The 14,015-nt window shown below is 35.3% G+C and overlaps 2 protein-coding genes across 3 annotated transcripts; both read left to right on the top strand.

Moving 5' to 3' along the window:
* The first annotated feature begins 818 nt into the window (after positions 1-818).
* LOC120207198 (F-box/kelch-repeat protein At3g61590-like) lies at positions 819-6,052 on the top strand. Of its 2 annotated transcripts, none has more exons than XM_039206719.1 (2): positions 819-1,217; positions 4,664-6,052. In XM_039206719.1, the coding sequence occupies exon 2, from the start codon at positions 4,689-4,691 to the stop codon at positions 5,898-5,900; it is 1,212 nt and encodes a 403-aa protein (XP_039062650.1). In that variant the 5' UTR covers positions 819-1,217; positions 4,664-4,688; the 3' UTR covers positions 5,901-6,052. The 2 variants fall into 2 exon arrangements, with proteins under 2 accessions (XP_039062650.1, XP_039062651.1); XM_039206720.1 differs by having other exon boundaries at positions 4,649-6,052.
* A 1,522-nt stretch (positions 6,053-7,574) lies between these two features.
* LOC120207195 (BTB/POZ domain-containing protein POB1-like) lies at positions 7,575-11,104 on the top strand. Its single transcript, XM_039206716.1, has 6 exons — positions 7,575-7,730; positions 7,765-8,031; positions 8,451-8,576; positions 8,990-9,130; positions 9,328-9,637; positions 10,062-11,104. The coding sequence occupies exons 2-6, from the start codon at positions 7,779-7,781 to the stop codon at positions 10,873-10,875; spliced, it is 1,644 nt and encodes a 547-aa protein (XP_039062647.1). The 5' UTR covers positions 7,575-7,730; positions 7,765-7,778; the 3' UTR covers positions 10,876-11,104.
* Positions 11,105-14,015: the final 2,911 nt, after the last annotated feature.

Below are 14,015 nucleotides of genomic sequence, written 5' to 3'. Positions count from 1 at the left end.
AAAATAATAATTTTTCTAACCATTGAATCTACTTGATGTGTTATCATTTGATATAACATTAGTTATTTAATTAGATAAACTACATAATGAATCTCCACCCTATAATTAATATATCATATATCGATAAATTTTGTGTATTTTTAATAATCGAGAGACTTTATAAAGCGATTATTCAAAATTCAGATGTCTAAAAAATAATATTTTTTTTTATCATTAAAGTCACTCATTAAGTTCAATTATAAATGAGTAAATTCTATTGTAAGAGTGACTTATACAACTAAAACATATAATATTTGATCCAAATTAGTTAACAAATGAATACACAATGATTATATAAAATATAATTTTATCTAAAAATGTTAAACTTAAGAGTGTATGAAGTTGCACGAATAAAGCGATTTAAGTTATTAAAGAAATAATTGTTATTCTTAAAAATTTTATATTCGAGTACTAAAGACCGTAGGGTACTTAAATATTGATTGTTAAATGATTAAAAGTTTTTAAAACGGATACAACTTATAAACACCATAATTAATTAGAAAAAAAGTAAATGAAATATTTAAACTTTTATACAAGAATTCAATTAAAATTTTAAATTTATTTTGTATATAATTAAATCATTTAATTAATTTTAATTGTTAAATTTTAATAATTTCAATAAGATTTATTTAAATTTTACCAAATATTTTATTTCAATAAAATCAAATCGAAATCGATCTAATTTCAATAAGATTTATTTAAATTTTACCAAATATTTTATTTCAATAAAATCAAATCGAAATCGATCAGATTTGATGCCAGGTCGTAAGCAGAACAACCCTTTTCTCTCTTATTTCCCTGCCTGTCGTCCCTTTTATTTTCTTTATTCGATTCATTACTAAAAAAAACAAAAAAGAAAATTGAATAAATAAATAATAAACCTCTGCTTTGTCTGTCATCAGTCTTTGGTCTTCCTCTTCCTCTCTCTGAAATGGGTTTCGCTCACTTGCCAAATCTGGAGTAACCCAGTTCATTTTTCTCTGCTATTTGAGTGAAAGACAGGAAATTTTCACTTGTCACCTCCATTAATGCTTCCTTTTACGTATTCTCATGTCTTATATTTCATCTTCTTTGCTCATTTTGCTTTAGTTTTTTTGTGTGTGTCAAATCTCGAAACTCTGTTCGAATCTACCAACACCCATTTGTTCATTTACCGGGACCAGGTCTAGCACATACAGGTTCGTGACCATGTTCTTCTTGGAGCAAATTCTTCATCTTTTTGTTGATCTGTTTGCTTTACTACAGTCTAATGGTTTTTCAGTCACGTGGGTTTTTTTTATTTCATTTTGATGTTGGATTGATAGGTAAGTATGGCCTAAATTCATCAAAGGTTGCATTTTTACAATTTGTTTTGGATTAAAGTCTCCCATTTTAGTAAGAAATCTGGTTTTAAACGTGTTTCATTTTCCTTTTATATCATATTGATGTTGATATCTATAAAGGCTTTTGTCCTTTTAAAGTAACAAATTCAGTGTTCTAGCTTTATCTGCTCAAGGCCAATATGGGCAACAATTGATATGATATGTTGGTTGATTTGTTTGCTTAATCTATTGTGTCTCTATATATGTATATAATCTTACATACAGATTAGTTATATGGACAAAGGTTTTATTTGTGGTGTGAACTTCATACCAGTTAATCCTCAATAGGCATGCATGTTGTTTTCTCCTCTCTCAAGCTTCAAGCTATGGAGTTGCTTGGCAATGGGATTATCATTTTGCTAAGGAAAACAAGATTTTGCGGACATCTAAACATAGTTTATTGCTGTTGTTTTGAGGGGATTTGGTGGGAGATCAAATTATTCTTTTAACGAATGCGTCGCACTTTAATCGATTTTTTTTATAAGTAAATTTCATTCCAAATCCAAAAAGGATGCAGCAAAGCTACAACAAATAAACCAGTCAAACAAAAAACAGACAAAACACCACACCCACACCAAGAGCCTACAACAACCTAACTCAAACAAAAGCAACAAGCACCAGACCAAATAAAAAGGAAAAAAAACCACACCCACCCATCAACAGGTCAAGCTTCAGAGAATACCCCAGTCATTACAAATCTGTAGATACCCATCGTCCTTGTTGAAACAGCAGCCATGAAGCTTATAGCTATTAGCTTCCCGGATTACCTCACACAAGGCCTCAAAGGGGTCGTCTGACACCCCTGAATTGCCTGTGATTATGCTCTTCCCAAATGTAATAAAGGTAACTAGTCCAAGCCAACTTCAAAAGACCTACAATCAAAGATTTATCTTTCAACCTACCAATCATCCATTCCAAAAACTCATCTCAGCTCTGTCTCCCCAAGGCAAACCACAAAGCTGCAAAACATGACCCCAAACAATGCAAGCATAAGGGCAGTCGCCAAAGATATGACTTCTACTCTCCTCACCAGCCTCACACAGCCTGCAATCACCATCAATAACCAAACCCATCCTAGCAAGCCTGTCTTTAGTAGGCAACCTGTCAATAATGGCCATCCATGAAACAAGAGAACAATTTAGGAATATGAAGAGGAAACCAAGTGACATGCTGCCATCTAACCTTCTCAACCGTAACCCTTACTTCCTCTTAGATCCATCTACAAGTAACTAGGCGCCAATCAGTATGCCCTCCAAACAAATCAGCAGCAATCCCCCTCAACTTCAACAATTTCCTAAAGAACCAACTATGATAAGGCCTTCCACATTCAGACATAAAGTCCTGCCCCTTCAGCACATACTCCTTCAGCCAAGCTACCCACAAGGAGCCTTCATTGGCAAGAATACTCTTAATGCTCTTAATGAGGAGCAGGCAGCAAGACTTATTCCTGCAGGATAAATCCTTGATCCAAACCTGCCCTCAGATTTAGGCGTACAGATCTGATTCCGTCCAACTCGAGCACCTTTAGCAGGAGAGTCATCCCCTTTCCAAAAGAACCTCATACAAAGTTGTTCAATCCTCTCGACAACAGACTTGGGAAGAGGCAATTGTCTGCACCAGAAATTCGAAATGCTGCACAACACAGCTTTAATGCGCTGCAACCTCCCACCACAGCTAAGCTTCCGGTGAGCCCACACGGCAAGCTTCCCCCCATTCTTCTCAATCAAAGGCAGGCAATCTTTTCCAGAAAGTTTTCTGGTCACCAATGGAACACCAAGATACCTTACTGGCAGCACACCCACTCTAAATCCATTAATAGCCTGAATACTGCTCAAAGTCCTCTCATCCATCCCACAAGCAAAGAAATCAGTTTTTGCAGCATTTAGTTGCAAGTCTAACTTCCCATAAAACACTTCAAGAACACTCTTCACACCAAACACAAAATCCATTGATCCATGCCAAAAAACAAGTAAGTCATCAGCAAAACATAAATGGGTTAATTAGATCTTCTTACAATTGGGATGAAATTTAAAGAGACCCTTCTTCTCAGCAGTATCTAATAATTGAGAAAGGACATTCATCACCATAACGAAAAGATAGGGCGATAGGGGATCACCCTGTCTCACTCCCCTCCTCCCACTAAAATAGCCAACCAAGCTCCCATTAAAGACCACAAAGAACTTTGAAGTAGTGACACATGCTCTAATCCAATTCCTGAATTCCTCAGGTAACCCAAGGTAACCCAAGAGCAACAAGGACAACCATCAAAAAGGCCCAATTAACTGAGTCAAAAGCTTTCTGCAAGTCAATTTTAATAGCACATCTAGAAGACATTAGTCCTCCTAGAATAACCCTTCACCATTTCCTGAGCAAGCAAGGTGTTATCCACTAAATTCCTCCTTTTGATGAAAGCAGATTGACTGAGTGATAGCATCCCAGGAAAATAAAAGTTTAGCCTATTCACTAACACCTTAGTGATGGTTTTATATATCACAGAACAACAGGAGATGGGCCTAAAGTCCTTTGCTCTACTAGCATTAGGAACTTTAGGCACAAGAACAATTGCTGTGACATTGATGACAATCCCCCCAAGGTGATTTGAAAAACCAAGCAGTGAAGCCATTAGGCCCAGGGCTCTTTTCATTCCCTTGCTTAAAGAGAGTATCCTGAATCTCCTTGTCAGTAACCTTTCTAACAAGCTCACATTCAGCTCCCACAGGCAAAGAATACCCAAGCAGGTCTTTAAGCTGGTCAACCAGACAACAATTAACATTATCATCCACTGTCCCAATGAGATTATTAAAAAACTTCACCATCTCAGCAGACATGCTGTCAAAACCCTCTAACTAGTAACCTAATGGTGTTTTGCTTCCTCTTTCCTAACACAGTTGAATGAAAAAACTTAGTGGATCTATCCCCCTCCTTTAACCAGTGCACCTTAGCTTTTTGCTTGTAAAAATAAACTTCAGCAGCTTCAAGCTCCTTAAGCTCAACCTGAAGAATGACCTCCTTCTCCATGTCCCTCTCATTAGGATTAGAAAGGTTAAAAATCTGGGCCTGCTCAAGCTTTTCCCTCTTAACTTTAATCGGCTTTTGTTCTCCCTTTCCACTTCAAAATTGTTTGACCAAATTATAGTAGGGATTGCATAAATTATTTGTCATGCCTATTTGTGTGTGTGTGTGTTTTCACATTTCTTCATGATTTATTGCATTATGAGATGATAACTATTTGGCTTGGTTTTGTGAAGAAATTCATTTCTCAGAAATTTTCTTTACCCGCTCTTAGTCATGAAAGGAGAGGCTTCATGGATCAGCCATTGCTTTGATGACATGTCAGAAGACATTGGTGACTTTGAGTCATTCATGAAACGGAAGGATGAAAGTAAAAAAGAAACTGATGTGGTTTCTGCAGACTTAATCCTACCTGATGACTTGCTGGAACGAATCTTGGCTTATCTCCCTATTGCTAGCATATTCAAAGCTGGTTCTGTGTGTAGAAGATGGCATAAAATTGTCAGTTCCAAAAGGTTCCTATGGAACTTGTCAAATGTCCTATCACAAAAGCCTTGGTATTTCATGTTCATGAGTTCCGATGAACCCGTCGGTTATGCCTATGACCCGATTCTCCGAAAGTGGTATGGCATCGAACTACCCTGCATTCAGACTCCCAACTGGTTCATTGCCTCGTCATGTGGGTTGGTTTGTTTCATGGACAACGATAGTAGAAGTGAGTTGCATATCTGTAACCCTATCACCAAACGTCGCAAGAAGCTCGAGGAGCCTCCAGGTGTGAAATTCTCTGATTACAGTGCACTGTCAATCTCAGTGGACCGGACATCACACAATTACACTGTATCCATTGTGAAGTCTAAACAAGTTCCTGGAAATTTTTTCCAATGGGACCTTTCGATTCATATTTATGATTCGGAAACAATGATGTGGGTAACCTCCTTGACTGAGGTTCTGACAGGTTGGAGGGGCGGAGATGAAAGTGTAATCTGTGATGGGGTGTTATATTTTCTGATTTACTCAACTGGGGGTGGCACACCTGGGAATCGTCATGCTCTAGTTACATACAATCTCACCAGCCGATCTTCCCCACTGCTACAGAGTTTTATTCTAGTACCAGGCCCTCTTACCTGTGGTCGACTGATGAACCTAAAGGAAAAGCTAGTCATGGTGGGAGGGATCGGGAAGCAAGACCGGCCCGATATAATCAAGGGAATAGGTATCTGGTTTTTGGATGGTAAGAATTGGGTTGAGGTTGCTCGTATGCCCAATAAGTTCTTCCAAGGATTCGGTGAGTTGGACGATGTTTTCGCTAGTAGCGGTACTGATAATCTCATATACATCCAAAGTTATGGTGCTCCGGCTCTTCTTGTTTTCGACATGAACCGGAAACTCTGGAAATGGTCAACCAAGTGTCCTGTATCGAAGAAATTTCCGCTCCAGCTGTTCACCGGTTTTTGCTTTGAACCGAGACTCGAAATTGCTCCTTAGTTTATCTCTGGGAATGGTAAAAGTTGCTTATATCTTTATGAAAATGGAAACTGTTGGTAATTGTTCTCCATTAGCATATACTGCACATACACACACACAAGTTCCAAATTTTCTTAATCGCAGAGTATTTATTTAAGCTTTCATTTGGCACCCATGTTAAATCGTTACTTCGTCTCTGTTGTACTTTTGCTTATTGTATCATGTATCATGGATATATGATTTTACCTCAAGTAAAGCTGACTATTGCATTTACTTTTATGCATATATATTTTTGTTTAACTCAGTATCCGATCTATTAATTACATAAATTCATTATGAGAACTTTTTCAATCCAATTTGTTTCATTCATAATATCAAAATTCAAACTCTTAATCCTAAACTGGTCGGTTTCTTTATGGATTAACGGTGGCGATATTATTTCGTTAGGCAAATCAATGATTGCGCCTTTTCAGTTTCTTGTAGGATGCAGGCATCATGGATTACATCCTGATGCAGGCATCATGAATTACATCCTGATGCTTGGATTGCACGTAAAGGGAACTCTAAAAGGTGAGTTTCCCCATGAAACTTTCACACCAAAAGATACGATGTTATCTGAAACAACAAAAGCTTAAACACGAACTGTATGTTCTTTCCATCGTCTTTTTGCAGTTTCCCCCTACTCTTTCCCTGCCTTACAGATTCAACCGACAAATTTAGTACCGCCAGCAACATGAACATACTCTCCGGAAACTCTCCCCCCCCCCCCACAACAATTACCCTTAATTTCGCCATGTGTTAAAATTACTGTAAATGGTTGATAAAATAACTTTACATAGGATATGTGGGCGGCTACTTTGAATTCACAAAAGTAGTCTCCTCTGATTCTTGTATTTATCAACTTGGGCGGAGTCGTTCAACTAAGACTAAATACCATTTACCAAAACAAAGTAGTCGCCCCTGACCGAATTATAATTCCCTTACTTGCCTATTTTCCAAATCTACTTAAAAAATTATCGCTAAAAACAAAAAACAAAATATAAAGGTAAAATCTATAATTAATCCCTAAAATTTTATCATATTTATATTTTAGCCATCAAAGTTTTAATAATTACATTTTAATCATTAAACTTTTAACTCACTTCCATTTAAATAGTTTTCATATATCGTTAATGGTAAATGATGTGACATATTCATGTATTATTTTATCAATGAATTAATATATTTTAATTAGATTATGTAATATATCATCGTGTTATTGGTGAAAAATTAGAGAAAAAAACATATGATTATGATAAAGATTGAACGTAAGATCTAAATTTATTTATCATCAAAATTATATATATATATCAATTTTCTATTAATAAGATAATAAAATATGCCACTATTTTACTAAATATTATCATTTTATTAAAGAAAATAACACGCGAACATATCACATCAATTGTTGTTAATAATAATTACCGAAATAAAAATGAATTAAAAGTTTAACAACTGTAAAGTAAGTTTTAGAAGTATGGTTTCTAAAATGTAGAACCATTAAGCTTTAGCGACCCTATGTGTGTAGTTTACCCAACAATAAAATAAAAATATATATTTTCTTTATTTTATAAAAAAAAAGTCCAAACAAAATTGAGTACAAAAAGCTTGCAAAGCTAATTCGTTTTTATACTGGATTCTTGGTAATTTACTAGTTGCAGCAGATTAATCGATCTCCTACCTTCGTTTAGGCAACGGCAGCTCTTCGTTTTCTAGGGTTTGCTTTTGTTCGGCTACCTGTTCCCTTATCTCGTATTTTCAGTCCTTTTTAAAAGATAAAAAAGGGACGGCAAAAATTAAGAGAGGGTTTAGGTTCAGGGGTTGTAATGAGAGATCGATTGTTTAGGTTCAGGGGTTGTAATGAGAGATCGATTGAATTCGGATCTGTTCGACCCGAGAAGTGAGATGGACTCCGATTGCATGCGTGGTGCCTCAGGCTCCGGCGGTGATTTCGCCTTCGCTTTCAACGATAGCAATTTCTCCGACCGGCTTCTGAGGATCGAGATTATGGGTGGGCCGTCTAACTGCGCTTCCGATGGTGAGGGTTGCACCAGCATCGCCGAGTGGGCTCGCTACCGCAAGAGGCGCCGGGAGGATATCAAGAAGGAACATGGTTTGTTTTTGGTCCCCCTCAGTTCTCCCTAAATGATTCTCGTTGCTTATGTTTGGTTACTTAGAAAATGAAACAAAAATTTAAAAAGAAAATAATATGAATCTTACTTTGCATCTATGCGGTACTTTGTGAACCTAAGTTGAGAAATAATAAAAATGAAAATTAGGTTTCGGGAAATTTGAAGTTTTGAAGGAAATTATAGCTTTTCTTGCTGGGACGGGGAATTCTAGTCATCTTAAGCTCTAAACAGATAATCTTGTTCATAATCTTGTGTCTCACTTGTTTTTATCCAGATTCAGTGTTCCATGCATATTGATGGTTAATCTTTGCGACTGTATGCCTTTTTTATAAACTAAGTTTTTATAAAGTAGGCTATTGTTTAACTCTTTTTGCTTCATCTTTTTTCTTCCTTTTTGTAGCTTGGGATCTTAGTTTATGTCCCGAGGAGCAGGTTTTAAGTGACAATCAACCTGATACGGATGATGCTGTGGGCTGTGAAAATCAAGATGGGGAGGCAGGGGCAATGGTTGAAGAAACACAATCAGGTTTTGATGTTGTTCTGACAACACACTGCATGGTTCATTTACTGCTTTTATTAGTTTTTAGGCTTAAAACTCTGGAAACTTTCAGTTGAACATTCTTACCAAAGACCTTGCTAGAACTTGTCCTATTTTTCTTTTACTGAATTACAATTAAGCAGAACACAAAACTTTCAGAAACTTATGGACATGCAAAATTTATCTTACTAAAAGTGAATTAATTTTCTCTATTTCGAAGCAATATAATTAAAAGGGGATTTTGTTTGTTCTTTCTGTATTTCTAAAATAGTATAAATAACAGAGGATTTTAGCTGGTCACTTTGAATAATTACTCCTTGTTCCATGACTCCATTATCCCTGGCTCTTGTTTGTTTCAAATGTGGCATAGTCAGCATTTTGATCTTCTTGAACTTTTGTAGGCGATGAGGATGCAAATAGCAATGAATCAAGTTGGAACATGGATTGTTCTGCAGTTGTGACAGTTAAAACATTGCATATCAGTTCTCCCATTTTAGCTGCAAAAAGCCCATTCTTCTACAAGGTAAGATATGGAATTAATAGTAATAGATTTTTAAAAGAGAAAGTGGAAATATATTGTGTTTCTATAATGCAAGCATATTTATAAGAATATTTGTTACCCTTCTCTTTATAGGTAATTACTTATACGTTTACTTATTTTTGGAAAAACATAGACTTCATTTTAGTGTTCTTGGCTATGTTAGTTATTCAAACAGGTTTGAGCTGGCAAATTTGAAAGGACATTTTTTATATTACTTTTGGTGTGCAGAGGAAGCTGCCCTCATGGAACTTTTGAATTTTATGTATAGCAACACCTTATCTGTCACCGCAGCTCCTGCCTTGCTTGATGTGCTGATGACTGCTGATAAATTTGAGGTTGCCTCTTGCATGAGATATTGCAGTCGGCTATTGTGCAATTTAACTATGACACCAGAGTCAGCTCTGCTCTATTTGGATCTTCCATCTTATGTTTTAATGGGCAAAGCTGTCCAGCCTTTGACCGATGCTGCTAAACAGTATCTTGCTTCCCGTTACAAGGACATGACCAAGTAAGCACTCGTTCGTGTTTTCTATTATGTATTTTTGACTTACGTACAGAGTTCTATCGGCCTTGCAATGGGTACATGCCATTTTCAGTTTTGATTTCCTGTAGGACAAAAAACCAATTTTTTATAAGATCCGATCCTCATCTTAAACATGGTCCTAGCAAGTATTCTTTTCGGAGCTATTCTGATCCTTATATTTTGAAAATGGTCATGTTGAACATGGACAATTAACTTTAATGTTCTTTCAAAAGGAAAAGGAGAAGTTTAAAGCAATACTCTTGGTAAAACTTAACCTTATGATATAAAGTATTTTTAATGGCAACATAGCAGTCTGAACAGTGAATTTACTTCATCTCTTGTCATTGTCAAAGTGAAAATTATTCATATTTAGAGGCCTTACTTATGCTTTTTCCACGCTTTTTACCAGGTTCCAAGAAGAGGTAATGGCTTTGCCACTAGCTGGGATTGAGTCAATATTGTCCAGTGATGATCTGCAAATTGCATCTGAAGATGCTGTGTACGACTTTGTTTTGAAGTGGGCCAGGCTTCAGTACCCCAAACTGGAAGAGCGAAGGGAAGTTCTTGGTTCACGCCTTGCACGCTATATTCGCTTCCCTTATATGACCTGCAGGAAGCTTAAGAAGGTGCTAGCATGTAATGATTTTGATCATGAATTTTCATCGAAGCTTGTGCTCGAGGCTCTCTTTTTCAAGGCTGAAGCCCCACATAGACAACGAAGCTTGGCTGCTGAGGAGTCTGCAAGCTTGAACCGTCGCTTTATCGAGCGAGCTTACAAATATCGTCCGGTTAAAGTGATTGAATTTGAAGTTCCCCGTCAACAGTGTGTTGTATACCTGGACTTGAAGAGGGAAGAGTGTGCAAATCTATTCCCATCTGGACGGGTTTATTCTCAGGCGTTCCACCTGGGAGGACAAGGTTTCTTCCTGTCAGCTCATTGCAACATGGACCAGCAGAGCTCATTCCACTGCTTCGGGTTGTTCTTAGGAATGCATGAAAAGGGTTCCGTTAGTTTTGCGGTGGATTACGAATTTGCGGCAAGGTCAAAGCCAACGGAGGAGTTTCTAAGCAAATACAAAGGCAACTACAAATTCACCGGCGGCAAGGCAGTTGGCTATCGGAATTTATTTGCCATACCTTGGACATCGTTCATGGCGGAAGGCAGTATTTACTTCATTAATGGTGTTCTCCATCTTAGGGCTGAGTTAACCGTCAGACACTAACCATATGGAGCTTCGGTCCATTTACTTTAGCTGAACTAACTCCGTTGTTTCTTTCTTCACTTCGACCCGACCAAAATCCAATATGTACCAATTAGAGCAATGGGTTGGATCTTTTATTTTTTAATCATCAATTTGCTTGAAATTGAAATGTGATACTTCGTCTTAGACATGTAACGCGGTCGGAGTCGAATTGTAGATCCGAATTTACTAATTTTATATCTTCCACTTAGTTTTTAGTGTAAAGTACACCAATAATCTCTGATTATACTGTTATGTTTTATTGAATCCTTCGAGTGTTAAAGGTTATAAGAGTCTTCTGAATGATGTTTTGTTGAGTCGATCGATTATTAAAATTTATTAAATTTTATAAAATGGTATCTAATTATTGATATATTTTAAATTTATCATTTTTCACTAAAAATTAATGGTTATCTAAGTTGGACATTAATTTACTGATTGATTTATAATAAAATTTAATCATAAAACTCTTTAAATTGTATATTCATTTGAGATTGAAGGATCATATTTTATCATATTCAAATCGGTTAGTGTTCAGCTCAGACAAGTGTCAACTTTTTAACATAAAAGGACAAATTTGAAACATATAAATAATTATGTGATTATTTTATAATTTTTTATAGTTGAAATATTCAACAAAATAACATTCTATTATTGAGGTACTATTTTATAACTTCTAATAGTCAGATAACTCAATAACACCTTATAACATTTTTTTTATTTTAATAATAAGATAACTCAACAAAGTAATCTAATATATCGAATTTTTGGGCATAGAACTTCAGTAAATTTGAGTCATTTTGAGCTTCACCAAAAGCCTAACCTATAAATAATTAATTTGACAATAGTGATTTGTAATGGATCCCAATTTAATATGTATTATATTCCAATTTTGAACATATAATAGATGTGAATTTGACAATAAAATATCAAAGTATAAATAATTGATTTGAATTTCAAATTTAAAAATTAAATAATTAAGTTTCTAAAAGAAAGTGAATAAATTAGAATTTAAGTGTAACTTAAAAATATAATTCGAACAGTTCATTATTATCATATATGTAGGGTATCTGTTTGCACTGTATTATTTAGTATAAACAAATAAAACCCATGTGGAACGCCGGCGCACCGCTTTCATAACGCGTTTGTGAATGGTAGAAGTCGGTTGACTTCTAGAACCATAAAAAAAACATCGTTTTGAGTTTTTTTTTTCTGTTTTTGGCAATGGGAGTTGCCACTTGTCACCGTTTCATATGGTTCTTGATCCTTATGTATACGTATACTAAATTAGCTTCGTTATGCAATAGGAAAGAAAAAAAATTAGTTTCGTTGTGTTTTTTCGATGGAATCTACTATTAAAATTTAGATTTTCAAAAAAAAAAAACCTATTGAAATTTAGGATAATGTATACAAATGATCCTTTGAATATAAGATAGAGAAAATAACCCCAGTAATCGAAAATGTCTTATAATATACGATTTTAACCAATTTTTTTTGGATTTACGAAAATGACCAATAAATTCGCAACGCGAACTCCAATTTCGCAATCCAATTTCCAAATTCGCAACGCGATAGTCAAATTCGCAACACTAAAGTCAAATTTACAACGCGAATCTGTAAATCGCAACACATAAGTCAAATTTGCAACACTGAATTTCAAATTCACAACACAAAAGTCAAATTCGCAACACGATAGTCAAATTTGCAAAGCGCGTTTATTTTCGCAACAAATTTTTGCAATACTGTTTACCTATATCGGTAATTAGCGTTGCGAATTTGAAAACCGCGTTACGAATTTGAAAACCACGTTGCGAATTTGAAAATCTCGTTGCGAATTTGTAATTCGCGTTGCGATAGTACTTTTTACCTATATCGGTAATTAGTGTTGCAAATTTGAAAATTTCGTTGCGAATTTGTAAATCGCGTTGCGATAGTACTTTTTACCTATATCGGTAATTAGCGTTGCGAATTTGAAAATCTCGTTGCGAATTTAAAAATCACGTTGCGATAGTACTGTTTATTTACATCGGTAATCAACGTTGTGAATTTGGAAAATTGCGATTTTGAAACCTGTGTTGTAAAATTGGAGTTCGTGTTGCGAATTTGTTGGTCATTTTTGTAAATCCAAAAAAAATTGGTTAAAATCGTATATTATAAGATATTTTCGGTCACTGAAGTTATTTTCTCTATAAGATATTGTTTTATTGGGTTCATTGATCATTAAAAGTTATAAAATAATCTCTCGATTATAGGAAATGTGGGCGATAGAGTTTGCCATCGGAGCCGTTGGGCTGGCGGGAGTGGCGGTGTCATGGTGGAGAAAGAGGAAGATAAAAGATATGGAAAAGGCATTGGATACGTTTTGGGTCAGGGGAGATCATAAAATGCCTTGAGCGTCGATGATCAGAACACAGCCATCACTTGAGCATGACCATGTTCTCTCTCCTCCTCTGCTGGATTTGTGGTCTTGAATTCTTAATATCTTCTCATTGTTTTCTGGAATTTATTTTACTCAATCTGCCCCTCATTGTTTTTGTCTTTGTAGGCAATTTAGGTCTCAAATGTTGCATCAATTCATTGAAATTAATTATTATGACTCCAATCACTAGTATGATCTTAATCAAAAAGACGAGCAACTTTTAAATATTGGGTTTATGTTGTGCCTGCAAAGGCTGGCGGCAGGTGAACAATGCACTAATATTTGTTCTCTACTTGTTATTGGAACCACAACCAATGAAGGTTCCTCTTGTTTATATGTTAGCAATAAATAAAGCAAAAACGTCGGCTAATGCTATATAATCAATTATTGTTTTTTTAAGTAGGATAAACAGTCTAATTAATTAGACCAATGAAACATATAGAAGTTTATTTAGGAATTTACGATATTTGATGCAATGACTTGGAATTATTCATATCAACGTGATTAGTTTAAATAAAAAATATTTTTATTTAAACTTTTTATTTTAATGTAATAAAATTTAATAAAAAATATATTTGATTATAACACGTCATTTCGACGTGATAAATTCTATGAATACTATAAAAATATCGTAAATCTCAAAATAAACTTCTACATATTCTGTTTTTTTTTTCAAATAATTTATGTGTTTGTATTATTCAGA

The sequence above is a fragment of the Hibiscus syriacus genome, unplaced genomic scaffold (genome assembly GCF_006381635.1).
Source record: "Hibiscus syriacus cultivar Baekdansim isolate YM2019G1 unplaced genomic scaffold, ASM638163v2 tig00014370_pilon, whole genome shotgun sequence".
NCBI lineage: Eukaryota > Viridiplantae > Streptophyta > Magnoliopsida > Malvales > Malvaceae > Hibiscus > Hibiscus syriacus.
The sequence above is the reverse complement of the archived record's forward strand: the minus strand, read 5'-3'. Positions and strand labels throughout refer to the sequence as shown.

Bases quoted from the DNA above. Each gene is read 5' to 3' on its own strand.
- LOC120207198 (XM_039206719.1), top strand. From the start codon at position 4,689: ATGAAAGGAGAGGCTTCATGGATCAGCCATTGCTTTGATGACATGTCA.
- LOC120207195 (XM_039206716.1), top strand. From the start codon at position 7,779: ATGAGAGATCGATTGAATTCGGATCTGTTCGACCCGAGAAGTGAGATG. The intron at 8,577-8,989 runs GTTTTGATGTTG...GAACTTTTGTAG, and splicing joins GGTTGAAGAAACACAATCAG to GCGATGAGGATGCAAATAGC. The intron at 9,131-9,327 runs GTAATAGATTTT...CAAATTTGAAAG, and splicing joins GGTAAGATATGGAATTAATA to GACATTTTTTATATTACTTT.